Below are 24,781 nucleotides of genomic sequence, written 5' to 3' on the forward strand. Positions count from 1 at the left end.
GGAATCATATGAATAAAACGGAAGAATCAAGGATCAAAGAGCATAAATGTGTAAAAACAATTGAGAAACATGCTAGCACTAAATGTGTAAAAACAATTGAGAAAGAGCATAAAATATTGAAAGCCCATGAAAAAAGAAGCAGAAAATAAAATGGAAGAATCAAGGATCAAAGAGCATATTGGGGAAGTTAAAGACAATCAATAAGGAAAAAATACAAATGAAGAAATCAAGGAAGAATCAGAGAAGAAAGAAAATAATAATATAGAGGAAGAAAGCAAGGTAGAATCAAATAATGAAGAAATCAATCAAATTGATAAAACATGAGATGATGAAAAATATGAACTTAAAGACAATGAAGAGAAAGAGGCAGAAGATGAAAACAAATATATAACAGAAGAGAAAAACAAAGTGGAAACTAAAGTTTTTGATCCTTAAACACATAAAACTGATGTAGAGAAAATTAGTGATAAAAGCCCTGAAATACTGAAGAAGAGTACATTTTATATATTAGTACGCGTTTATATAGAAGAAAATTAAATAATGAGAGCAGACATACATCATCAATTGCTTCAATTCAATCTCCCTATTAGAGTATAATATATTATATTTGTAAGATATTATCACAACATTATAAATTGTGATAATATCACTATTATATTATTTAGTTTTCTTATATGTCAGTTATAATGTCTATATAATCGACATAATCCATGTAACCATGAATAACAATTCAATACAATATTTCTCTCTTTAGTTTAACATGGTATCAGAGCATTGTTATCGTTTTGAGTCAATCAAGTGATAGTCTACCGCTGCCTCCATCAATGGTTACCTTAGCCATTGATGGAGGGCTTTAATAATTTATTATTAATATTTGATATGTCAGTGTTCTTAAGTAACTTATCTAGGGTCTTGGATTTTGTTTGAGTGAATTTTTTGTCGTCTAGTTGGATTGAGGATCTTAGTAGTTTGATTGGTCTTTGTTTGATTGGTTTTGGTTGTTTTGTTGAGTAAAGGGAGTTGAATTTGGTTTGGGTTTTCCCTAAGTTTGTAATGTTTGGTTTGAATGGTTTTGATTTAGTTTGGTTTGGTTTGATTTGGTTGTTGTGGGTTGTTGATTTCAGTTTGTTTTTTTGGTTTGGTTGTTAATTTTGGTTAGTCTGAATCGAAGAAGAGCTATTTTTTAGTGGGTGGTCAATGGATTGGGCAGAAGAGAAGAGAAGGAAGAGAAGAAGATTAAGAATGCTACATAATTTCTTATTGTTCGCGCTTTCGTTTTTTGATTGTCAAACTCTCAATGCTTATTGTTGTTATATTGTGAGTTTGAGTGGAAATGTTAGAGTATAATATATTATATTTGTAAGATATTATCACAGCATTATAAATTGTGATAATATTAATATTATATTATTTAGTCTCCTTATATGTCAGTTATAATGTCTATATAATAGATATAATTTATGTAACCATGAATAACAATTCAATATAATATTTCTCTCTTCATTCTAACACTCCTTTCATGAAGAACAAAAGAAGAAGGGGGCACAGAAGAAAACAATATTGTCAAAAGGCGGATATGGAGACAACATAGATTGTGATAGCTAAATTATAGTCTTTGTTCATTGTAATATGTGTTTTGTAATGTAATTTGACTACTACCATTCATAATTTTTTGGGTCTTTTATTTGTCATCTTACAATCAAAACTAGGGGTTGTCTAGTTTTGATTATTGACCCTTCCACTTTTAGGCTTTTTAATGAAATAATGTTAAACCGTTTTTCAAAAAAATATTAATATTTTTGAAAAAATACTTAAAAATTAGAAAAACTAGCTTAAACCTTCAAATCTTACATCAAGACAATTATTATTATTTTTTTTTTGTTTTGAAAGTGATCAAATGGTTTGCAAAAACATGTGATCAAACCTTTGTAAACAAACTATTCATATTCATTAAACATAGACAACAATATCAAATGAATTCAATCAAACTTACTATCACAACTAACAATTTTCTTTACAAATTCTTGGGACCACGTCTCTTTCCGGCCAAGATCCTTTGTTCAAGCTGGGCATCATTAACCTTCGATACACTTGTTTAACTTCAACCAAATTTCAATAGCGAAGAAAAATAATAAAAGGTAAAGTCTTTCACTTCAACACAAAATATTATCAACCAATTTGAATCTAATTATATTGTCTTTTCTTATGCGCTATCAAGTCCTTGCTTTAGCACACTATGAAAATCTTCAAGGGTCTTTCCAAAAGGATGTGATTCATTCACATTTTGAATTCAAAAAGATTTTGGCACTTCTATATATTCTAAAATTCTATCAATTTCTCAAAAACATCTCAGAGGACAACAATGAGAGCTAAGCACCTTTATAAACAAGGGAAACATCATCCGACAAAATATGGTCTGACATTGATGTTAAAACATAAAAAAGTTGTTGCCGAGTTTATTGACAAAGATATGTAGAATCTCAATAAAATAAAGCTTACACAATTCATATTAGTTTTTTAACCCACTAAGTTAGTTATAACAATGATTTTTAAGAAATTAAAGATCATAAATTTGATTTTTAATAAAAATGTTTTAAATCAATTGAAGTGAAGGTTATAATTGTGATTGTGGTCGACATGCTAACTTTCAATATTAAGAAAAGAATGGTTTCCAACTTTTATTAAAGGAAAAGAGGTGTTTTAAACTTTTATTAAAGGAATAGTGGTATTTTTCAATCTTTAGATATTCCAACTATATACAAATTCCCATGAACCTAGGTCCACATGCGCCATCCATGTAAAATGTTGATAAAATATCTTCCTTTTCGATAATTATTTTTCAAATAATTAAATACCAATTTATATATATATATATATATATATATATATATAATAATAATAATAATAATAATAATACTTAATTTTAAAGTTATTAATGGTAGAATCCATAAATTTAAAATGATTAAATTTTAAAAATTCATAAGTCTTAAACTTGTAAGATAACTATAAATTCATTTTTAAACAACTAAATTAATAATACTTTATATTTAAAATTAAACATAAAATTTGATAAACATATTACATTTCTAACAATTAATCAAGTAAGCTATTAATATTTTGAATTTGTTTATATATTTTAAATTATATATATATATATATAACATTAATTCAATATATATATATATAATTATATATATAATTATGAGCTTTTATAAATTATTTTATATTTTTACCATATATATATATATAATATTTTAAATTTGTTTATATAATTTTAATTTTTTTTTGTATATATTTATATATTTTCCTCACATGTATTTTTTCTCATAATTATATATATATATATATATATATATAACGTTTAATTCTGGATTGCAATTATTTGTGGCGCTATTAGCGATTTGGATATTTTTGTTAGCCAAAATGAATCGAGTTGATTTATTTAAATATAAACTCAACCATAAGTTAATGGATATAAGTTATAACAAAAGTATTATTTTTAATTATTTTCTCTAATCTATTCAATCTCGAGGAGATTAATATCGACTACAAAAGTTCATACTTCATATCAAAGTTGAAGTCAAGAAAACATATTCTCTTTGAAAATTGTCGCCGAGAATATCTTTATATTATCATCGATTAAAACCATCATTGAACTTAACCATATAATCAAACAAGAGTCAAAGATAAAGCTCAAGAGTCAGATAAAGCTTAAAAGCTCCTGTATTAGAAATGAAGTCGTCTAAAGACTCTGAAAATCATTGTTAGTGTTGTTAGAGTGTTCGAAATTTTGAATAAGAAAAATGATAGGGAGCATGAAATATATTGACAAAAAAATGTAAAAAAAATGATGTGTCATTTTGAATTTATTGAAAATTTAATAAAAGATAGAAATTTCAGATTTTGAATCAAATCAAAGGATGACATCATTTTAAATAACTTTCTGTCAATATAGTTCCTACTCTCTGTTATTTGTCTTTTAAAGAATATTAACTTTGATATAACGATGATGTTAAAATAATAATTAATATTTATTTATTTTAGGTTAATAATTTTACTAAAGAAAAAAAATTAAAACTTCTCTTAATCATAGGACATATTAACAATTATATATATATATATATATGTTAAATAATTATTTATACAATTTCAAATATATATATATATATATATATATATATATATATATATATATATATATATATACACACGCTTTTTCATTGATGTTTTTCTCATTATTATTGATGTTTTTAAGTAAAATTTTCATAAAACAAATGAAAATTCAATAACTTTATTGAAAATCATATAAAGAGCTTAGTGAAGAAGCTCTTGATAACCACTAAATCAAGGCAATATCGAGAAACACCAAAGATTCACAAGTGTCCTATAAATGATCAGATAGCGACACACAGATTTTAGTCGAAATGTTAATTTTAACACCTACAAGAATCTTGTCAAGGTTTGATGTACCGATCAATTTTTATATACAACTTTTCTCATTAGTATCAAATCAAGATTTCTTTATAGAATCAAACCATGATTTAAAAAAAAAAAAAACAAGTTGCACTCCATAGTTATATAAAGAAAATTATAATAGTTGAAAATTCTCTAATTGAGATAAATATTATTTCACCTTGAGATTATGAAAATGAACTCATTTTAGTTTGTTTGTAGTTCAAACTTCAAACCCTGCATATCAAATAATTAAATAATTATTAATAAAAGCCTTAAAATCATAGTGTCTACACATACTAAAACATGCTTAATAACATGTAAATTGATTATTTCAAAAGAATAATTCTTAATTTCTTTCTAAGAGAGATCAAGAAGGAAAAGACTTACTGTATAAATTCGATGTTAAGAATGGAGCGAGGACCGGAGGCGAGGGATTGATAAGCGGCAGTAGACAATACTATGGTGGCACCCTTCCTTGAGGGTCGTGAAACCGAAGTTTGTGCCCGGTCCACAATTCTCACACGAACTACCTGACCGGATTGGCACTTGGATGGTGCAGCCACACTTATACAACTAATTAGGTATTGTCTCCCACAAGCCGCTCCATTGTCCCATATCCCCTCTCCCGCCGCCGCAAAAAGGTTGTTAGTTGGAAATTGTGATGGATCATTGCCAAAACACGCCGTAGCTATATACAAAAATTGATATTTGAGAGATTAAAAATTACAAGTTTGATTCTCACCTAAAACGCGTTAAATTGAAGTAGAAGCAATGACCGTCATGCTAACTTTCTTACGTGTATAAGGAGGATTGTATTGAGCGGCGGTTCCCACATCTGCTCGAGAGATACCCGATAGAGTGGCTAAACTCATTAACATCATCAAACACTTGAGCCATTGCCATTTAAGTCCAGACATTATTGGTTGAAGAGTTAGTTGACTTTGATATCCTCCTACATATATATTTATTTTAGATTGTTTTTTTATAATATACTTTTATATAATTCATTTTTTTAGCTAAGAATCAAAATCCAATAAACTAACTTGAAAATCACCTCAAATAACTCTTAATTCAACAACCCTATATATATCTTTTTGGCCAAATATATAGTAGTTAATCCTCTAGGTAGCACTCATGTAAAAAATAGTCTACCTAAAATATGGAAACATTGAAAATTAATTATTTAGAATTTTTAAGATAAATTATTAAAATATTGTTTAAAATTTAAATTTAATAAAATAAATTAAAAATATTTTAGTTAACAAATCATTAAGTGTTTTTATAATTAAAATGTATTATAAAATAATTCTTTTTTATAAGAAATTTCTAAAAACACAATCTATTCAAAATAGTGAGATCCTAATAAAAATTGGAAATTTGGAATTAGCTTTAACAATTAAAAATAAATAAAATCAGACTACTTTGATTCTACAAATTTGATTTTTTTTTTATATTTGTTGGATAAATAAACAAAATAAAATTATTCCATGATAAGTTTTCTTCGGATCAAAATATGTAAAAATATATATATATATATATATATATATATATATATATATATATATAATAAAAATAGATTCAATAGAGAGAAAGAGAGAGACCTAAACTTGAACTTGAACTTGATATGCTGAAGGAAGTAAAAGAATTTTGATTTTTTTAAGAATTATATATATATATATATATATATATATATATATATATTATGCATTAAATTTGATAATTGACACAATCACATTAAATGTTTAGCATCCAAATCAGATTACATAATAAATTAGTATATACTATTTTGATCACAATCACATTAAATGTTTAGCATCCAAATCAGATTACATAATAAATTAGTATATATTATTTTGATTGTTGAAATATTTATATTTTGACTTTCATTTTCAAAATTACTTTATTGGGTGGAAAGGTTGAGTTTATTAATATATATATATATATATATATATATATATATATAATTAAAATATTATTTTATATAAATTAATATCCAAATTAAATATTTAACAATAAATTCTTTTAAAATAAATTTATATATTTTCTTAATTTAAACTCAAATGTAATTATGAGTTTAATAAAATAAAAAATATTTTATTCGAATATTAATAAAATATTAATTTGAAAAAACATTATTGATATAATTAGACATCAATTTATAATTCTTTGTCAATTATTAATAATCATGTTTAAAAGACTAAAGAAGTTTAGACTAATTTTCTATATTAAAATAAAAATTAGACATAGATTTTAAAAATTAATATTTATTTAGTGTAATTAATTTTTTTAATTTTTTAATTATAGCAATATTGCATTACCTCAAATTTATAGTTAAAATGTTTTAAGTGCTAATCGAATTAATGATTTTTATTATTTTAGACACCAACTTTTACCATTTGAACTTTCATAGTACTAAATAATTATAATTCCCGGAAATTTTTAATACCGAAAAGTTTTAGGTTCGAGAAATTTCAACATCGGTTTACGTGTTAAAAATATATTAATAAAATATTATTTTAAAATATTTATATAAAAATATATTTTGACATTTTAAAATTAATTATAACAATAATTAATTTTATGATCAATTTTATATAAAAGTTTTATATTTAAAATAATATACCTAGGTTGCTTCGCTAACGTGTTCGTCTTATCCTTATCTTCAATAACCCAATACCTAGGTTAGACATCTCGACCTAGAACTAGGCTGACACGAAATGGGTAAGAATTAGGGATAAGAATGAAGATCTTCAAATTCGACTTGAATTTGACTTCTTCAACCGACCTAAGACGACTATAAATACTCCACATAGGTGTCTCTACCAATCCATCAAACAATTACAACATATCATAGCAATAATTGAAGTTAGAAGATTCTAGTCAAGAACGGTTTTTGTGCAAACTTGCTTCGGCCACCACAACTTCGATCCAGGCTTCTGGATAGCCTCCAACATATCCAATGAGTGTTCTCAAGATGTTGGTATGAATCCAGAAGCTTTGTATTTTAATTTGTAATTGAAAGTTTGAATTTTTTCAAAATTTTCTAGTTTGATCGGTTTGATCTATTCGATCTATTCTAGGGTTTGTTCATGTGATTTCTTTGTTTAGAATTATTCCCTATATCATGTTTGAACTTTCTGTTGAAAGAAATCAGATCAAATCAACTTAAATAAAAAGTTTTGAAAAATTAAGCATAAAAATTGAATTTTGTAAAATTTTGTGTTCTTTAGTTTAATATGGATTTTTTTTTATTCAAATAGTTGTTAAACATGTTTGTAAACATGTTGGGATGAATTCCCCATTACTGTAACATCGTTTTGATCGTGTTTGATCAAACTGTGTTTTTGGAAAATTTTGGATTTTGATTCAATCTCCAAAAATCGTTTGAATGATGTAATGTTGTTCTTGTTTTGGTTGTGTTCAACTATATTCATCATTTCAAAGCTAATGGAACAAAAATCCGACCTTAAAAATGACTAATTTGATATATCTTAAATTTTGACCTAAAAATGGTTTTTTGAAATTGGTCTTTGTAAAGATCTAATAATTGTGATTTATTAGGGTTTTTGTTTTTCATAATCATATGAACTAACTATAGCTTACAAATCATGATTTCACGACCTGAATAAAAAATTATGGCTTCTACAATTTCTTCATACCAAATGAAGAACACTCGGTGATATGATCGAGTTCTGTAGGATTGAGACCGAGAAAAAGGACCGAGAATCTTTGGTCCGGACCGAGACCAAGGTCTAGTGTTCTTGAGTTAGGACCGAGTCCGAGGATTGATGTTCTTGGGTAGGACCGATGATTAGGACTAGTGTTTTGTAGGAAGGTCCGAGACCCAAGACCGATACCCAAGACCTAGGACCGAGAAAACCAACCGAGTTTTCTAGCCTATGACCGATTTTTCTACCGAAGACCGAGTTCTATCCTAACCTATGATCGAGTACCTCTAACCTTATGACCGAGAACTACCTAACCCTAGGATCGAGGACCTAGATCGATGAACTTGACTTGGGACCGAGTCTCCCAAGCTTAGGATCGAGTAGTTCGAGTTCGGGACCAAGCCTCCCGAACTTAGGACCGAACCCTCCGGATCAAAGGACCCATGCGCCCGAGCCCTAGTCCAGACCACCCCGGTCTAGATCGAGCCCAAATTGCCAAAATTGGACCTAGACCCTAGGACTCGGGTCTTAAGGCCTATTTGGTTCCATTTTTCAAAATTCAAAATTATTTTTATAATTTTGGAAACCGAATTCATTTTCAAATAATCCTGAAAGGTTAGAAATGATATTTTAATATTTTCGAAATATTTCATAAACCAATATTTTGGCTAAGGTCCTGTTTGGAATTTATTTTAAATTCTAACACTTTTATGATATTTTTCAGATTTTACTTAGTATTATATAAATGCAATCGCAGGTACGCCCTTTTAAATAATTTTGTACAATTATTTACGCAATTTAAATTTATCCTTATTTAGGACCCCCAAACTACTAATTGAAGAAAATAAATGTTAAAAATAAAATTTTAATAGCCAGACTATTTTATTAAATAATGTCGTCATTTGACGGGCATAGAGGATATAGCGCGAAAGTCCTTTCTCGAGTTAACCAAGACACGAACCCTTACAGAAATTCTGGTATAAATACGTTTATACAAGTATTATTTTATTAATTTTCGTAAAATCACTTGGCGACTCTTTTTCAAATAAATAATCTTTTAAATTAATTTATGTTTAATTAATTTAAACCGGGTTTAGCCAAATTATTTTTTGTCCCCGAGATTATTAAAATTTGAACAAAATTAATTATTTTACATAATTATTTCCAAAGCTCACATGCATTATTCTAAAACTCTTTTAATTAATATTTTCTTTTAAAATAAGTCTAACGTGCAAACTAAGGTTGAAACGCATCGAACCTTGAGCCTCCCTACGATGTATTGCCACGTGTCCACGACACGTGCTAAGCTACGGAGGGGAGCCTATTCTTGGGGGTTATAGAACCAAAACATGAATACTAGTTGTTCGTTGTAACCAATTCAAAATTGAAATTTTTATTTTTATGAAAAAAATTGGTTTTTGATCAAACATGATCGAGATTGTTTGGAATTGATCTGAATATACTCCTAACACCCCTATAAATGTGTTAGAAAATTTTTTGACCATTGTTCTTGAGTTATAACTCAACAACAAAAACCCAATTTTTAAAATTTTTAAAATCAAATTTGGGTACTTTTGATTTGGATTGATTGATTCAAATTGGTTTCGAAGGAAAGCTTGTAAATGATTTCATGGTCGTTTTCCAATCAAAAAATTGAACAATCAAGCAGTATATAAAACTGGTCAAACTAACATGTAAAAATTTCAATTTGAATTTAATAAGTTGAATTACAACATGAATGAAAGTTTACAATGAGTTGGAGAACACTCCTAAACTCTCTTAGAAGCTTTGCGATTACCCGAAACCGAGTCGTAAAGCCTTACACAGAATTTCAAAATTTTCAAAAAAAATTGAAAATTGTAATGGCAGATTTCGTATGAAGTGAATTGAGGGCTTAGGATTTTGATTCATTGGTTTCATTCTGGCTGAGGAAAGCTATTTATAGCCAACTAAGGTCGGTTGATCGATCAAGTGGGCCGAATTTCAAACAAAATGTCATTAATGACTTTTGTCTGTTCTTCCTCTAATTAATCATTATAGTACATAATTTATCATATGATCGTAGGTGAAATGATCATCAAATTAGGGTTATCACTTCAACTTTTGAATAAAGACATTTGATGGAGTATCGGTCAAGTTCCATCTTTAAAAAATCAAAGTTTTCGGCCTATGTGATCCAATTCTTCGCGAGTAAAAAGACAAACTAGGGTCGAAAACGATGTTGTTTGCCTCTTCTGTGTTTGAGCGTTGAGGTAGTCTCAAAATGGTGTCGTTTTTGGCCAAAGCACAAACATTTAGGTGTCCCATCGTCTGGGCTAACGGAGTTGAGGAGCGCGTTAGTTGATCTAGTGTTGTGTGGAAGCGCTTCTCTTCCATTGCAGCGAGCTATGCAGTTCTTTTCTATTTGTTGGATAAAGCATGGGCGCTAATATGATGGTTGTAGGGTCTGGTGCACTGATTTCTTTTAATTTCGGCTGCAATAGATCATAGTTCTTTTTCAGCCTTAGGGCTTGTTTGAAATTAATTTATTTCATCTTCCTTTTGCTCCATTTTTAACCTACAAAATATATAAAATATTTTTAATAGACATATTATTTATTTTATTTATTTTTGTATATTTTGGGGTTTTCTAAATAATTAATTTTGGATAGAAGTGGATACAATATTTATCTCAAATTATTATTATTATTTTTTTTGTAAGTTTTAAAAATAATTTGGAATAACATAAATAAAACATTTATCTCAAATTATTTTTATTTTTTTGTCTTTATCTTAATTAATTGATATTTAATTAATACAATAATTATTCCTTATTTTAAAATTTATAAATTTGATAGGTAAAAATTTTGTGATTGATTTTTAACTTTCAATTCTCTCAAAATTGATAATAATTTATTTAATAATTAACTAAATAAAATATTATTAATAACAAATTAATCAAATAATTTTATACTAAAATATAGAAAAATATTTATTTATCATTTATTTTATATTCTTTTATAAAATTTATACATTTAACAATTAATAAGTAAATAGATAAGAATAATTCATATTTTAACAATTAATATATATATATATATATATATATATATATATATTATAGTGAATTCTATACATTATTTACAAAAATAAAATTATTATCAATTAAAAAAAATAGATATGTATCATTATTTTATAGTAAGAGTACTCAATAGAACTAACATTTATATTGTGTATTTGCACGAGTAATAATATAAAAAAACGTCAAAAATATTACATAAAAAATGTGATAGCATTTTTAATTTTATTTTTAATCGTTTTAAGTTTCTGGGCGGGTCAACCCACAATCCGACTCAAGTATCCAATTACTCTCACATTACAGAATGATCTCTAAAATAATTGATATAGTTTGATTCCTCACCTCATTTAGTTTCACCTCAAGAGTCCACTTATTCTCTGTACTACGAGTGAAAGGAAAAATGTAAAGACTATTATTAAAATAGCATAGACGAGACTTACTATATCCATATGAATTATGTCCCCTATCTCTATAAATATGACGAAGTTCTTCCATTATTGCTCACTAATAATAGTGAAATTTATAGCGCAAAGTCAAAAGAAAATTATGACCGTTTAAAAACTATTGATGAACTACCGCGTTCATAAAATTTGGTGTTGAATTTAAAATATAAAGTGTTATTAGCCTAGTTGATAAAAGGGTTGTACTTGTTTTTGTTATGTTTCAAGTTCGAATCATACCTATAGCATTTGTAATTTTATTTTTAACCATTTTAAGTTTATGGACGGGTCAACCCACAATCCGACCCAAGTATCAATTTATTCTCTCATATATATCCAAATTAACCACAGCTCTCGACCCGGAAATCCGGACACTTTAAAAATTAAGCATAATTATATATATATAGAGAGAGATTAATTAGTTACAAAATTGAACTTATATTGTTAAAATATTTCGTGCTCATCAAATTTGGTGTTGAGTTTAAAATGTAAAGTGTTATTAGCCTAGTTGGTTAAAGGGTTGTACTTATTTTATTAGGTTGCAAGTTTGAACCATATCTACATCATTTTTTATTTTATTTTTAACCGTTTTAAGTTTATGGGCGGGTCAACCCACAATCCGATCCAAATATTCATTTACTCTCACATATATATCCAAATTAAGAAACAGCCCAGATATGGTTTAAGCTTTGGAACATCCCAGCACACATGTACAGTGCAGAAACTTTAAGTCACTTTGCAAGTTTATTGGGAAAACCATTATACATGGACTCAATTACAGAAGGAGGAGAACAACTTACCTTTGCTAGAATAAGCATTAAAGTGCATCTCGAAGTACGCTGCCAAAGAACATGACAATAGTTGACAGGAAAGGAAAGTCTATAATCATGAAAATCTCATATGAATGAAGGTCAGACATGTGTGTTTTCTGTAATACTTTTTAACATGCTAGCAGTAAATGTGAAAAAGCAGTTGAGGAAGAGCATAAAATACTAAAAGCCCAAGAAAAATAAAAATGAAATGAAAGAATCAAGAATCAAAGAGTATATTGAGGATTTAAAGAAAATCAGAAAGGAAAAAATATAGAGGATGAAATCAAGGAAGAATCAGAGAGGGAAGAAAGTAATGATGTAGAGGAAGAAAGCAAGGTAGAATCAAATAATGAAGAAATCAACGAAACTGATGAAATAGGGGATACTGAAGAAGATAAACCTAAAGACAATGAAAATGAAGAGGCAGAAGATGATATCAAAGATACAACAGAGAAGAAAAACACAGGGGAAACTAAGGTTGTTGATCCTCAAATACGTAAAACTGAAATTGAGAAAAGTAGTGACAAAAGTCATGAAATTCTGAAGAAGAATACATTTTATTATGTTAATACGAGTTCATATAGAGGAAGATTAAACAATAAGAGTAGACAAACATCATCATCAGCTTCAATTCAATCTCCCTTAATGAAGAACACAAGAAGAATGGGACGTGGAAGAAGGCAATATGGTCAAAAGGCGGATATGGATACAACATAGGTTGTGATAACTAGATTGTAGTCTTTGTTCATTATAATCTGTGTTTTATAATGTGATTTGACTGCCACCATTCAGAAAATTTTGGGTCTTTTGTTTGTCTTCTTACAATCAAAACTAGGGTTTGTTTAGTTTTGATTATTGACCCCTTCCACTTTTGGACTTTTTAATGAAATGGTGTTAAACTGTTTTTCCAAAAAAAAAATCAAATTAACCACAGCTCTCAATCCGGCAATCCGGACACTTTAAAAATAAAGAATCATTATATATGACCCAAATGAGTTATCTAGTTATATTGTAAGTGTGTCCATGTACAACAATTGTTATAAGTGGGAAATCTAAGTTAATCAATACAAACATGGGTTATAAGTGGGAAATCTAAGTTAATCAATACAAACATGGGATTTCTTCCTAGTACTTTCTTCTTCTTTGCTAACTCTAACCTTAATTCTAACCTTAAACCTTAAATTCTAAACTCTAACTTTATACAACCGAACTAAACATGATTCTTCTTACTCGTATATATTTATCTAATGCTAACAAAAAAAAAACATTGCATTTTTTGGCCACGGAATAGGCTATGTTGCCAAGAATAATTGGTCATTGTCTCTAATGAGTGCAACATCTTCTATTAATGCTCCTTTTGTCGACAAAACTTTAGTAACAGTCACACCAAATTTCTGAGAACCAATATCAAGTAACTCTTGTAAGGAATTCGGCAAAAAGACAAGTCGTCCCGAAGCTTGTCCTTGTTCGGGACAACTTATTATCACCCTTGTTTGCATATGGCCAAGCTTCCTAGGACTATTATCAGAAAACCTAGGAGATCGTAAACTTCCCATCTCACCTGCATTACATTGCTCTACCACTTAGTTACGAGTCATTCATAGATATTCAAAGAGTAAGAATTATCATGATTCATACCTTTACTTGGCCTGATAGCAGCCGACATTATTCCAAACATCGAGTTGTTAAAATTACTGACACTTTGTCTCCGATGATCATTAGATTCGGGAATGAAAGACATTTTCCTTTGGTTCTCCAAGATGACTTCCGATTTATATTTTGCTATTGCCGGTTCACTCTGGTATCTAGGCACGAACGAAGGCGCCACATTAACATCAAGAACAACATTATCAAGTTGTGTCTTAGTTTTCGTGTCTTTTAATGTTTGGAACAATAATTTCACTTCATCATGAGACTGATGATCTGCAATAGACCTCGGAGTCCAGCCATGCGCATCTGGCATGTCGATATTTGCTCCTTGTTTTATTAGGAATTTTACTATCTCAATGTTATCTTCGGAAACAGCTCTATGAAGTGCTGTTGTACCCTTGTTGTTTGGTAAACTAACATCGCCACCATATCGGACTATGTCCTTTAAGAGGTCAAGGCTGTTTTGCTCAACCGCTGAACATGCAAACTGACCCACGTCGCCTATCGATAACTTGGCATCATTTTCAACCAGAAGTTTAGCCACGGATTCGTATCTTCCCAATATTGCATCCCATAGGGGAACACTTCCTTCGGTATCTATTGTATGTTATATCACATGCAAGTAATAACAATTAGAAACTAATATAAAATGGTTCAGCAAAATTTCGTAAATCATGCAAAAGATAAAACAAGTAGTCCATACTATAAAGAAAGAATCATGGTTGATCAAGTATATAAGACCAAGAAATCAATTGATTGTTTATATTAAAATATAGAGAAATGGGTGTGTGATTTTTATATTTCCACATTAAACATAAGAACACAAGAATTTTTTAAAAGAGTATGATAAAGGGAAATAACGACAGTCCAATTATTGTCACTTTTGAGCTTGAGCAACGATAATTTGAAAAATAGCGACACATTTTCCATCGAATTTTAAGGTAATTTTTCATTTATTTTTGTTCCAATAATGAATAATTCAACCAATTTATACATGAAGTTTAGAGCTAATAAATCAGAATCCATATATAAATAAATTAGAGAGTAAATTTACTTAGGAATCAAATATGTACCTTTTCTATTGGGGTCTGCTCCAAATTCAAGAAGCTTAAGAACACAATCATGACTTCCTTTAGATGCGGCGATGTTCTACACGAAAACAAAAATTGAAAAACAAGTTTGTAAGTGGATCAAGAAGAGGAAACCAAATGTGTTTGAAAGTTAAAGGAAGGAAGCTTCATACAAGAGCGGTTCGACCAGTGTTATCCATTTCATTGGGATCCATATTGTTTTTCAGTAATTGTTGCAACAATAGGACATCTTCTCTTATTACTGCAAAACATAGTGTAAGAGGGAAATCCATTTTTCCATGAGCCAACATGGCTTCTGTATCTGCCAAAACATCTTTCATAACTGGTGTGTCGTTCTCTTTCAAATGCTACACAATCATTTAAAGAGATTATAACATTAGTATAAGATATGATTGAGATTGCATTTTATTATAATATCAAGAAAAGAGTTGAAAAAGACATTAAAAAGTGGAAGATGAAGTTTCTCAAACCTGAAGAAGATTGTTCATGATAACTGTCCCATCTCCAATACTTCCTTTGATAAGGTTTAAGAATACAGTCCGATTTATCCTTAGAAGTTGGCTAAGTCTTTTCGTACGAACGGTGAATAACTGTGGCTTATAACACAATACTCCAATCTCACCAAAGACATCTCCTGTCTTTAGCTCTCCAACAACCTACAAATTTATATGATATATCTGTCAAATATAGTTCAAAGTTATTTCAGATGATTCATGACTTTGAACTTACACGTTCAGTTCCATTGTTACGTGTAATAAGATCCTGTAAAAAATACATAAATGTTAGAGATCTATGATTTGTGTCTAAAGATATATCAAGTAATAACCAATCTTCAATAGTTAAATTCAGGGTATAGAGAGTTTGTTCTCTGATAATGGAATGTCTTTTGTAAAGGAGAAATTATATCTTACTGATATTCCAACGACAACAATATAGAAGTCAGTGGGTGCTTCATTTTGCAAAATCACATCTTCTTTCGGAGGAAAATACTCTGCTTTCATTTCCGAGACCTACAATATCAGGAAAAGAATCAAAAACAAATAATAAACTACTAAACACATATAAAGTTGAATTTCTGCTAAGCATTTACCAGTTGAAAGAGCAAGTCATTAGATATCCCATTGAATAAGTACACTTTATCAACAACTGGATAAAACAGATGACGCGATATACTTGATCGAATAGCTTTAGGAAGTGTATCAACGACTTCTTGTTGTTGTAGCCCTTCAGAGTCAGTTTTAAATTTCAAACACAAATGAGAAACCATTTGATCTCGCAAATTGTCTGGTATTTGATTTCTTTGTGCGAAACTCGAAGCAGCTTGAATAGAGTCTCTCTAATGAAAGTTCAAAATGGAATGAATAATTATAAGCAACACAATACCAAGAAATCAAGCAATATTTCACTCACGAAGTTTCTTGTTCGACTTGTGACATGAACAATCAAGTTGGTCATGTTTCCAATTAAATAAGAAGTCAGCCCAAGGTTGAATAGCATGTAAATAGTAGTAAAAATCATCTCCCCTGTATTAACAGGATGCAAATCACCATATCCAGTTGTTGATAAAGTTGTGATAGACCAATACATTGATGTTATATAACGACTCCACAAATTATGTTCTTCAAAATCAGCCCCAAGTGCCAATGCAATCCAGGTTGACTTTGGGTCCTTGTAACGAGCAGCTAAAAGATAGTAAAAACAACCCGCGCAGTGAACTGCGAAAAGAGTTACCTACACAGGCACATATGATTAGATAAACAAAAGCCTTTTCCGGAGGAATTATTTAAAAAAAAATCAAATGCTTACACATGTTAGTTTTGCAGATCGGACCCAAAAGTAACTGAAATTTCGATCTTTCTCCAATCTGTGGTAATAATATTGCAACCCTGTTAAGACTATTTTATTACTTCACCATATTCTATTGTGAAATTCTTCAGATGATACCACAAAAGAGTAAACATAGACTAAAGTTGAATTTTATTATAAGTTTGACATGAGATTAGATAGATATGTTAATGTACCTTGCAAACATGGCACTAACTCTTCTTAGACGCCAAAGTCGAAGCATGCTAAAGTAACCAAAAGATTGAAGATTAGAAGGCAAAATAATCCTGACAAGTTCAGCTGGAATAGTTGAAACCACATCAAAAACTAGCCCAGATTTGGCATATCTCCAAGCAATTTTCGTCTTATCATCCACAAGAAGATAAGTAGTTTTGTCTAGATACGCCAAAAAAAATGTCATGGCTATGTCTATGAAAAAGAATCCGTTGACAACATTGTCTAAAATGGGGAGGGGTCCTCTAGGCTTTTCAAGAAACCCGAATTCAAATGGAGATACCCATGCTGTGTAAAACACAAGAAGTACCAGAAATGTCTCCCAAAATCTGCAATTCCAAATTACACATAAATTACTAGTTTACACAATTTATATCACAATCACCTAACAGAAACAAACTATAACCTAACTAAGCTGTTTCCATCAATATCACAATCACAATCATAAATTATAGTGTTTAGTATGGAAAAATATGATTGAATTTCTTTTGACACACAATTACTGTTTGGTGTTTGAACTTGGAAACTATGAACCTGCAATTTGAAGCTTGAACTTTAAATGCAGCAATATATATGTGATCAATCAGTTTAGTAGAAAAGCTCAAAATAGCTAAAAATTGTTAATGTTTAAGCATAAGATGACCTAAATTACTCCGAATTCACTTCAAGGATTGAATTGACAAATGAATACATTAAAATGAGGAAATAAAAGATAAAAAAAGACCTGTAATGAGGATCGTAAGGAGAAATAATAAATCTGCCAAGCTTAGTCGTACGGGTGGTGAGAGCTTGAGCGCCTAGAGACGGAAGAATATCATCGGTGAGGCTGTAGGTGCTTTGATCATCCGTCGACTGCTCATCAAGGTCATTATGAAACTCGTGTCTTCCGCAGATTGCTGGTTTATAAAATGGTGACGACTTCATTTCTCTCTTTTCGCCGTCGCCGTCGCCGTTGCCGTCGCCGGGAATTCTTTCTCTTATCTGCGATTCTAATTTCTCTCAAAGATATTCATCAATGTCTTCTTCTTCTCTTTCTCCATTCCTCTCAATCTCTCTGAAAATAATTCTGTTGCAACTGTATTTTTTCCATACTAATCATTGGTATTCATTATTTTTAAATGTTTATTTTACTCATTTTTAGCTCTAATTTATGTTAATTTTTTTAAATAAAATTTTAATTTTAATTTCTATTAATAAATTATACTTGTTATGGATATAAATTTTATTCAAATAACAAAATGAATGAACTTGTTAAAATATCTTGAAAAGGGTCCAAATTGAATTTAGGAATGACAATGGTACGGATCGAGACTAAGACTCTCGCTGGTTTTAGAGCCGACAATGATGTCGTTTCATTCTATTTAGGATGGCATGTTCTCTGGACAGGCTTCTTTGTATTATATTCTTTAAACAAAATTTTTAATATTATATATTATAATATATTAAATATTTATATTATTATAATGAATAAACTTAAAATTCTTATAAAATATGAAGAATAAATATATTGTGTTTATAGTGTTCGGGGTAGAATTGAAGTGAGATTGAGGCAAGAGACGCAAATATTATCATCGTTCCATTCCCGATTAACTATTGGTCAAACCGATTAACTATTGGTCAAACAGGAAAAATCGTCCTTAACGAGACAATTCAGGTCGGAAACCGCGAGATAGTTTATTATTATTATTCCTAGTTGAATTAGAACGAATAAATGTTATTAAGTTTGTTAATATATATATATATATATATATATTAACAAAAAAAAATAAACATTATTTTATATAAATAAATATTCAATAAAATATAAAAAAAAAAAATTAAGTAAATTAAAAAAATTTATCCAAAAGAGGGTTTCAAAAAGGGACAATAGTAAAAAACGAAAACAAATATATATATATATATATATATATATATATATATATATATATATATTATTCAAATGATTCAATGTATCAAATTCGGCAGTGATAAATGAAAAAATCATGAAAAATTGTATGTGTTTTTTTTTCTTTTGAAGGAAGTTTGTACAATTTGTGAAGGGATTTTAATTAATAAAAAATATTCTACTTGTTAGTGAGATTCAAAATCGAGAAAATAAATATTATTTTAATTTTAAAATTGTGTCATTATAAGGTGCTTAGTAATGTAAAAATCTTATCAAAGTTTGGAAAATTATAGATTTTAACAATTACCTAATCTTGTGATATATATAGATTGGAAAATAATTGAATAATAATGAGTGATATTATAATTCTATAGTCATACATAATAAAAACTATATCCTTGATGTTATGTTTTGATTAAGACAAAATTGAAATTATAAATAAAATTGAAGTTAAAAAAATTATCTATTAGATTAACTAATATATATATATATCCGCATCTAAAGCAAGTCGTGATTGTGTTTATGATAATAAGACAAATCATCAATTAATTAACTATCCGAATCCGATACACGAAATCGATACTCTAATTCGACACCATCCCCGAATATGTGGGAACCGAATTAAGCACAATACACTGAATTAGCTCGAAATGTATATAAACATTATCTTTTTCTTATTTAAGATATAATCCATATACATTTTAATACCAATTCAATAATCACAAAACAATTAAAAAGATTTACAAAATAATAATTAAAATTTTTTTCCCAATAAAACTTTCCCGTACTAAAAGTTTCAGCCCGAACTTTATTAAGTTATTTCGTTAAAAAAAAATAAATAAAATATAATAAATTTTGAAAAATAATATATAATCGTAATTAATGACGAGATATTGTATTATTCTTTGATTATCCTAAGAAAGGAAGGTTAAATCTCATTGGAAAATTAAAAAAAAAAAAGCAGAAACAGTTAATTTTTTATTTTTGAAAAATAATATTTTCAATAAAACAAACTTAATATCTTTGTAAAGAAAAATAATTCTATTACTTCCTAATAATAAAACTAAAATGGTTCAATTAGATGTAAGCTCTCATTTTCACTTTTTTATTTATTTCAGATTACACAATGTAATTTTTAATTACATTTTTTTAATATTAATCATAATCTAAATAATAATTAAATTCTTACATAAATAACAAATATTAGAAAATCCATCTTAATCTTATTTATTAAATTGATCCAACGGTCAGCAATGTCGCGTTGATTTAAAGCTGATACAATAGCAAAACCCTTAAATCCTTTTCCTTCCTTCATATATATATATATATAAACTCTGTACGCCTTCATCTCAAATCAACCCTTCGTTTTCTCTCTCAACTTCTCAGCCGCCGCCGGAAAAAGATTCCGATTCCGATAATGGTTAGTACCGGCGATTTCTCTATCTGCTTCTTTTTCTCCTTTCGTTGCATCAAATCATGTGTTTATACGTCAAGATTTCGTTTCTCTGCGATATCATTGTTCATTCTATACGTTTATTGGATGTATCGAGTTAGGTTTCGCATTTTGATTATGGTGATGTTTTTTGATTGTTATTATAGGCTTTACCTAACCAGCAAACTGTTGATTATCCAAGTTTCAAGCTTGTACTTGTTGGAGACGGAGGAACAGGTACATTTTTGTGTTATTTCAATGCTGTGATCTGGTTTATTAGATATGCGATTTGTTTGACGGATCTAGATGATTTGATGTTATGGTGTATAATTTATTTTCGTGGATTTGAAATATTATAGGAAAGACAACATTTGTCAAGAGACATCGAACTGGAGAGTTTGAGAAGAAATATGAGCGTGAGTACCTTGGAATTTTGTTATGTTTCCTGTGTTTATTTGTGAATCTGACTGTTTTTTTATTTATCTTTATGATTAGCAACCATTGGTGTGGAGGTTCACCCATTGGATTTCTTTACCAACTGTGGGAAGATCAGGTTTTATTGTTGGGATACAGCTGGGCAAGAGAAATTTGGTGGTCTTAGGGATGGATATTAGTAAGTGTGCCATGTTGTTTTTTCTATAAGATCTAAGTGAATCTTGAATCTTGGTTCATGTGTATGATGTTATATACATTTTCCATCTTTTTTATGATTGCCCATGGATTTACTGGTTCAGGAGTTTCTTTAATTTCAGTTATCCAAAGCTAGCTTTCAAACCATTTTTTTATCTAGGGTACAATTTTATTGTGGGTTAAATGTATTGGTTAGTTTTGCAATATAATCAGCAAAAATAATCAGTACTATGACTATCAATAGTGAAAATAATTAATATTATAAAGTGTTATTGTGACTAATGTAGTGAAGATCTATAGCAGATTGATAGGTGTTCATTACATTGATACTTCATAATTAGCATCATCTAGCAAATTCATTTTCATCACTTGCTTTTTTTTCATCTAGGTACTAATAAGTCATTTTTAAATAATGTTTTAGTTGAATTAAGCTAAATGTTGGGTATTTACAATTTCATGAATAGTAATAGCCACATGAGTTTTGATTTGGATTTTTCTGTGTAAATCTATTATAATTTTGCCTTATATATTTGGCTTTTCTACAGCATCCATGGACAGTGTGCTATCATCATGTTTGATGTAACAGCAAGATTGACATACAAGAATGTCCCAACATGGCATCGGGATCTTTGCCGGTGTGTTATAGGAATACTTTCATTCTGAACATTTTTGTTTATTAAAAGAATGATCATCAAGACTTACATTTTGACATATATCAAACTTTTCAGGGTGTGTGAGAATATCCCAATTGTGTTATGTGGGAACAAGGTTGATGTGAAGAACAGGCAAGTAAAGGCAAAGCAAGTCACATTTCATAGAAAAAAGAACTTGCAGTACTATGAGATTTCAGCCAAGAGTAATTACAATTATGAGAAACCCTTCCTTTACCTTGCCCGTAAACTAGCTGGGTAAGTAACATTATAAGGTTTCTATTTGTTAGAACTTCAGGTTTCTGTTTTAACATTAAAAACTCTTCCATTTTGCAGTGATCCTAACTTACATTTCGTGGAGATGCCAGCACTTCTTCCACCAGAAGTTACCATTGATATGGCTGCTCAACAACAGTAAGTGTTTCAATGTCAACATCTGTTGGGTTTTTATTTAGCCTATTATGAAATTAGTATTTTGTCATGCTATATCTCATTGTAAAATTGCCAAATTAGCATGTTATGAATTTTTCAGATCATGAACTTGAAAAAAACATGTAACTTAACAGCATATGCATTTTAGAAAATCATTGATGATTTCTTGATACATTGTTTTTTATGTGAATCTTGCAGGCATGAAGCTGAGCTTGCTGCAGCTGCAAATCAGCCTCTTCCAGATGATGATGATGATGCATTTGAGTAGAAGAAGAGAGATTTGTTTGGTTCCCTTCCCCTTTGTTTGAATGGTGATTTTCTTTTGTGTCTTTGTTGAGATTGTGTCCCAGTCTTTTGAAACTTTTTAATGTGTGTGGTGTTCCAATATGATGAGCTCATATCATATAGAAACGGGTTTCTCTTGAGTTTTTGGCCATTTAGCCGGATTTTGTATGGAAAGCCATAATCAGATTTGGAATTTTTAGTTTTAGCTTGTGATTGTTACAACATTCTTATTATATGGTAGTGTAGTTAATTGTGTTTTTATTTCATAACTTTTGCTGTGTTTGTGTTTGTGTTTGCCTCTCATAGTAAGAAAGTATTCTGGATTGCTTTTGTTTCTGTTGCAAAACAGCTGTTGTTTTGATCTTGTTAAAAGCAACAATTGCTGATGCTTAGATGGAGTTAGAGAAATATCAATCCAAGATGATGAAAATCATCAAGGTTTTGATGCTGTTGATATCAGGTTGGTGAAATGATTATTGTTGATTTTTATTTCTTGTCAAAGGTTTGTATTAGGACTTATTTTCTTCCTATAGAAAATTCACTTAAAGGAGTGTTTCCAGTTTTTTGAAATTTTAACTTAAACTCGACAACTCATCTAAAACATTCATTCAGTAGATGTGTTCTGTTCTCGAGTTTAAGTTAATTTTCTTATGAGATGAATGGTAAGAAATTTTGTTTTTTTCAATTTATTAATAATGTCTTCCCAATCTCTATTTATGTTTTTGGAAAATGGGGGAGGTTGAGATATTTATTAATTTTTATCAATATTAAATAATTTTATTTTGTTAATTTGGTTTTTTTATATCCAAATATTTAAATCATAAGATTTAGTATTCATATATTAATTTTTAAATTTATACACTGCCTTATATTATGATTTAAAAAATAATAATTTTACCTATTGAAGTAAAATAACACACTATAGAATCGTTTAATTCTAATTATAAAGATTTTTTCATTTAGATTGATAAGTAAAACAATTTTTTAAATAAGCTTATGAATTTCAATTGAATATAATGTCATTAAAATATTTCCTATAATTACAATTTCTATAAGTAAATAGTTGAAGAGAAATTGAAATTATTATTTTCTTATTTATTTATTTATCTATTTTATTTTGATTAGTGAGACGTTTTTTCATTAATTAATAACCCATATTCTTATATTCTGTCCTAAACTTTCAAAAAGTTGAACTTGAGAAAAATCAAATTAATACATTGTAATAAGATAAACATGTAACAATTCAAAAAATTCTCCTACACATTTTTTTAGCAATTTTTTTTTCTTCCTTCCTTTAATAAACAGTTGAGATATGTATTGATGGTATCTAAGAACTTACTTTCCGATCACCATGAAAAGTGGGTCACCCTATGAACCTTGTTGAACTAGATTCCTTGTTAGCGGCCCTATGCTTAAGGCTGTAGGGTAGAAGGCCGCCTAAGAAAGGAAACCTATTCGTCTCTTCTCGCATTGAAAGTTAAAGGTCGCTAACCTAGGCAAAAAGATAGGCGGGAAGGTACTATACGTAGGTCTAAAGGTGAAAAAAGGTTGAATTAGGTGGATAAGATCCTTTTTCGTTAGATGGATCCTTAGAAGAATGACTTGTACTCGTCTTCGCTCGTGATTTCTTAGTGCCAAGCGTCAACCGCACGCCCTAACACAGCCTTTCCCTATGAATCTTGAATGCTTCCTTTTTGACTTGAAATTCTTTTCCTTTATCCTTTCAATAATTTCAACTTGCTTGTAAACATAGTTAGCATCTTCATTCGGTAACCATGATGCACTTTCTCCTCTTAGCAAATGGGTAACTATTAGTCAAGACATGTCCTCAAATTGAGTTCGAGTTTGGGTGCCACAACCGAAGCGATGAGCCCCATCCACTTCTCAAGGTCAATTTGAGAGCCGAGGTACCCTCTTATCACACCATGATCATCATCACATCAACATAACAAAAACATATCACCCGTTATTTTCACTCATTAATGACAAGTATTCATCGTCATTAAGAATCCCTTTATCTAGTAATGAAAAGTTCTCCCCTTTATATACAAGGATTAAAATCAAAATCTAACTCAGATGAAAGTCCCCATTATCACTAACAATAACAAGATCAACTAGCAAATATTAGATTATGATTGCGATAATAACAATAATAAAAAAGGACGAGAAAAACCTTGCATGAGAATTTCTCACATCTTAAACCTTGCAAGATCATCATCAATTCACAGTTAGCAA

At 29.2% G+C, this 24,781-nt stretch overlaps 3 protein-coding genes across 3 annotated transcripts; 1 reads left to right on the forward strand and 2 right to left on the reverse strand.

Annotated features, from left to right (window-relative positions):
- Positions 1-4,838: 4,838 nt before the first annotated feature.
- On the reverse strand, positions 4,839-5,372 carry LOC124930557 (EG45-like domain containing protein). The gene is made up of 2 exons (XM_047470890.1): positions 5,252-5,372; positions 4,839-5,143 (listed from the first exon to the last, which is right to left on the reverse strand). Exons 1-2 carry the CDS (start codon positions 5,370-5,372, stop codon positions 4,839-4,841), a joined length of 426 nt encoding a protein of 141 aa, XP_047326846.1.
- An 8,219-nt stretch (positions 5,373-13,591) lies between these two features.
- Positions 13,592-18,190, reverse strand: LOC124931151 (potassium channel AKT1-like). The gene is made up of 12 exons (XM_047471547.1): positions 17,957-18,190; positions 17,196-17,561; positions 16,981-17,038; positions 16,585-16,905; positions 16,265-16,510; positions 16,086-16,184; positions 15,904-15,936; positions 15,645-15,830; positions 15,327-15,521; positions 15,157-15,232; positions 14,072-14,680; positions 13,592-13,994 (listed from the first exon to the last, which is right to left on the reverse strand). Exons 1-12 carry the CDS (start codon positions 18,154-18,156, stop codon positions 13,726-13,728), a joined length of 2,658 nt encoding a protein of 885 aa, XP_047327503.1. The 5' UTR covers positions 18,157-18,190; the 3' UTR covers positions 13,592-13,725.
- Positions 18,191-20,441: 2,251 nt separating this feature from the next.
- LOC124931738 (GTP-binding nuclear protein Ran-3-like) lies at positions 20,442-22,751 on the forward strand. The gene is made up of 8 exons (XM_047472286.1): positions 20,442-20,537; positions 20,717-20,786; positions 20,909-20,965; positions 21,045-21,162; positions 21,725-21,814; positions 21,908-22,087; positions 22,166-22,243; positions 22,460-22,751. Exons 1-8 carry the CDS (start codon positions 20,535-20,537, stop codon positions 22,527-22,529), a joined length of 666 nt encoding a protein of 221 aa, XP_047328242.1. The 5' UTR covers positions 20,442-20,534; the 3' UTR covers positions 22,530-22,751.
- The last annotated feature ends 2,030 nt before the right edge of the window (positions 22,752-24,781 follow it).

This window comes from Impatiens glandulifera, chromosome 3, assembly GCF_907164915.1.
Source record: "Impatiens glandulifera chromosome 3, dImpGla2.1, whole genome shotgun sequence".
Classification (NCBI taxonomy): Eukaryota; Viridiplantae; Streptophyta; class Magnoliopsida; order Ericales; family Balsaminaceae; genus Impatiens; species Impatiens glandulifera.

Bases quoted from the DNA above. Each gene is read 5' to 3' on its own strand.
- LOC124930557 (XM_047470890.1), bottom strand. From the start codon at position 5,372: ATGTCTGGACTTAAATGGCAATGGCTCAAGTGTTTGATGATGTTAATG. The intron at 5,144-5,251 runs GTAAGAAAGTTA...TTTTGTATATAG, and splicing joins ATACAATCCTCCTTATACAC to CTACGGCGTGTTTTGGCAAT.
- LOC124931151 (XM_047471547.1), bottom strand. From the start codon at position 18,156: ATGAAGTCGTCACCATTTTATAAACCAGCAATCTGCGGAAGACACGAG. The intron at 15,937-16,085 runs GTAAGATATAAT...TATTTTTTACAG, and splicing joins TTGTTGTCGTTGGAATATCA to GATCTTATTACACGTAACAA. The intron at 13,995-14,071 runs GTATGAATCATG...AATGTAATGCAG, and splicing joins TGCTATCAGGCCAAGTAAAG to GTGAGATGGGAAGTTTACGA.
- LOC124931738 (XM_047472286.1), top strand. The intron at 21,163-21,724 runs GTAAGTGTGCCA...GCTTTTCTACAG, and splicing joins GGTCTTAGGGATGGATATTA to CATCCATGGACAGTGTGCTA. The intron at 22,088-22,165 runs GTAAGTAACATT...TCCATTTTGCAG, and splicing joins CTTGCCCGTAAACTAGCTGG to TGATCCTAACTTACATTTCG.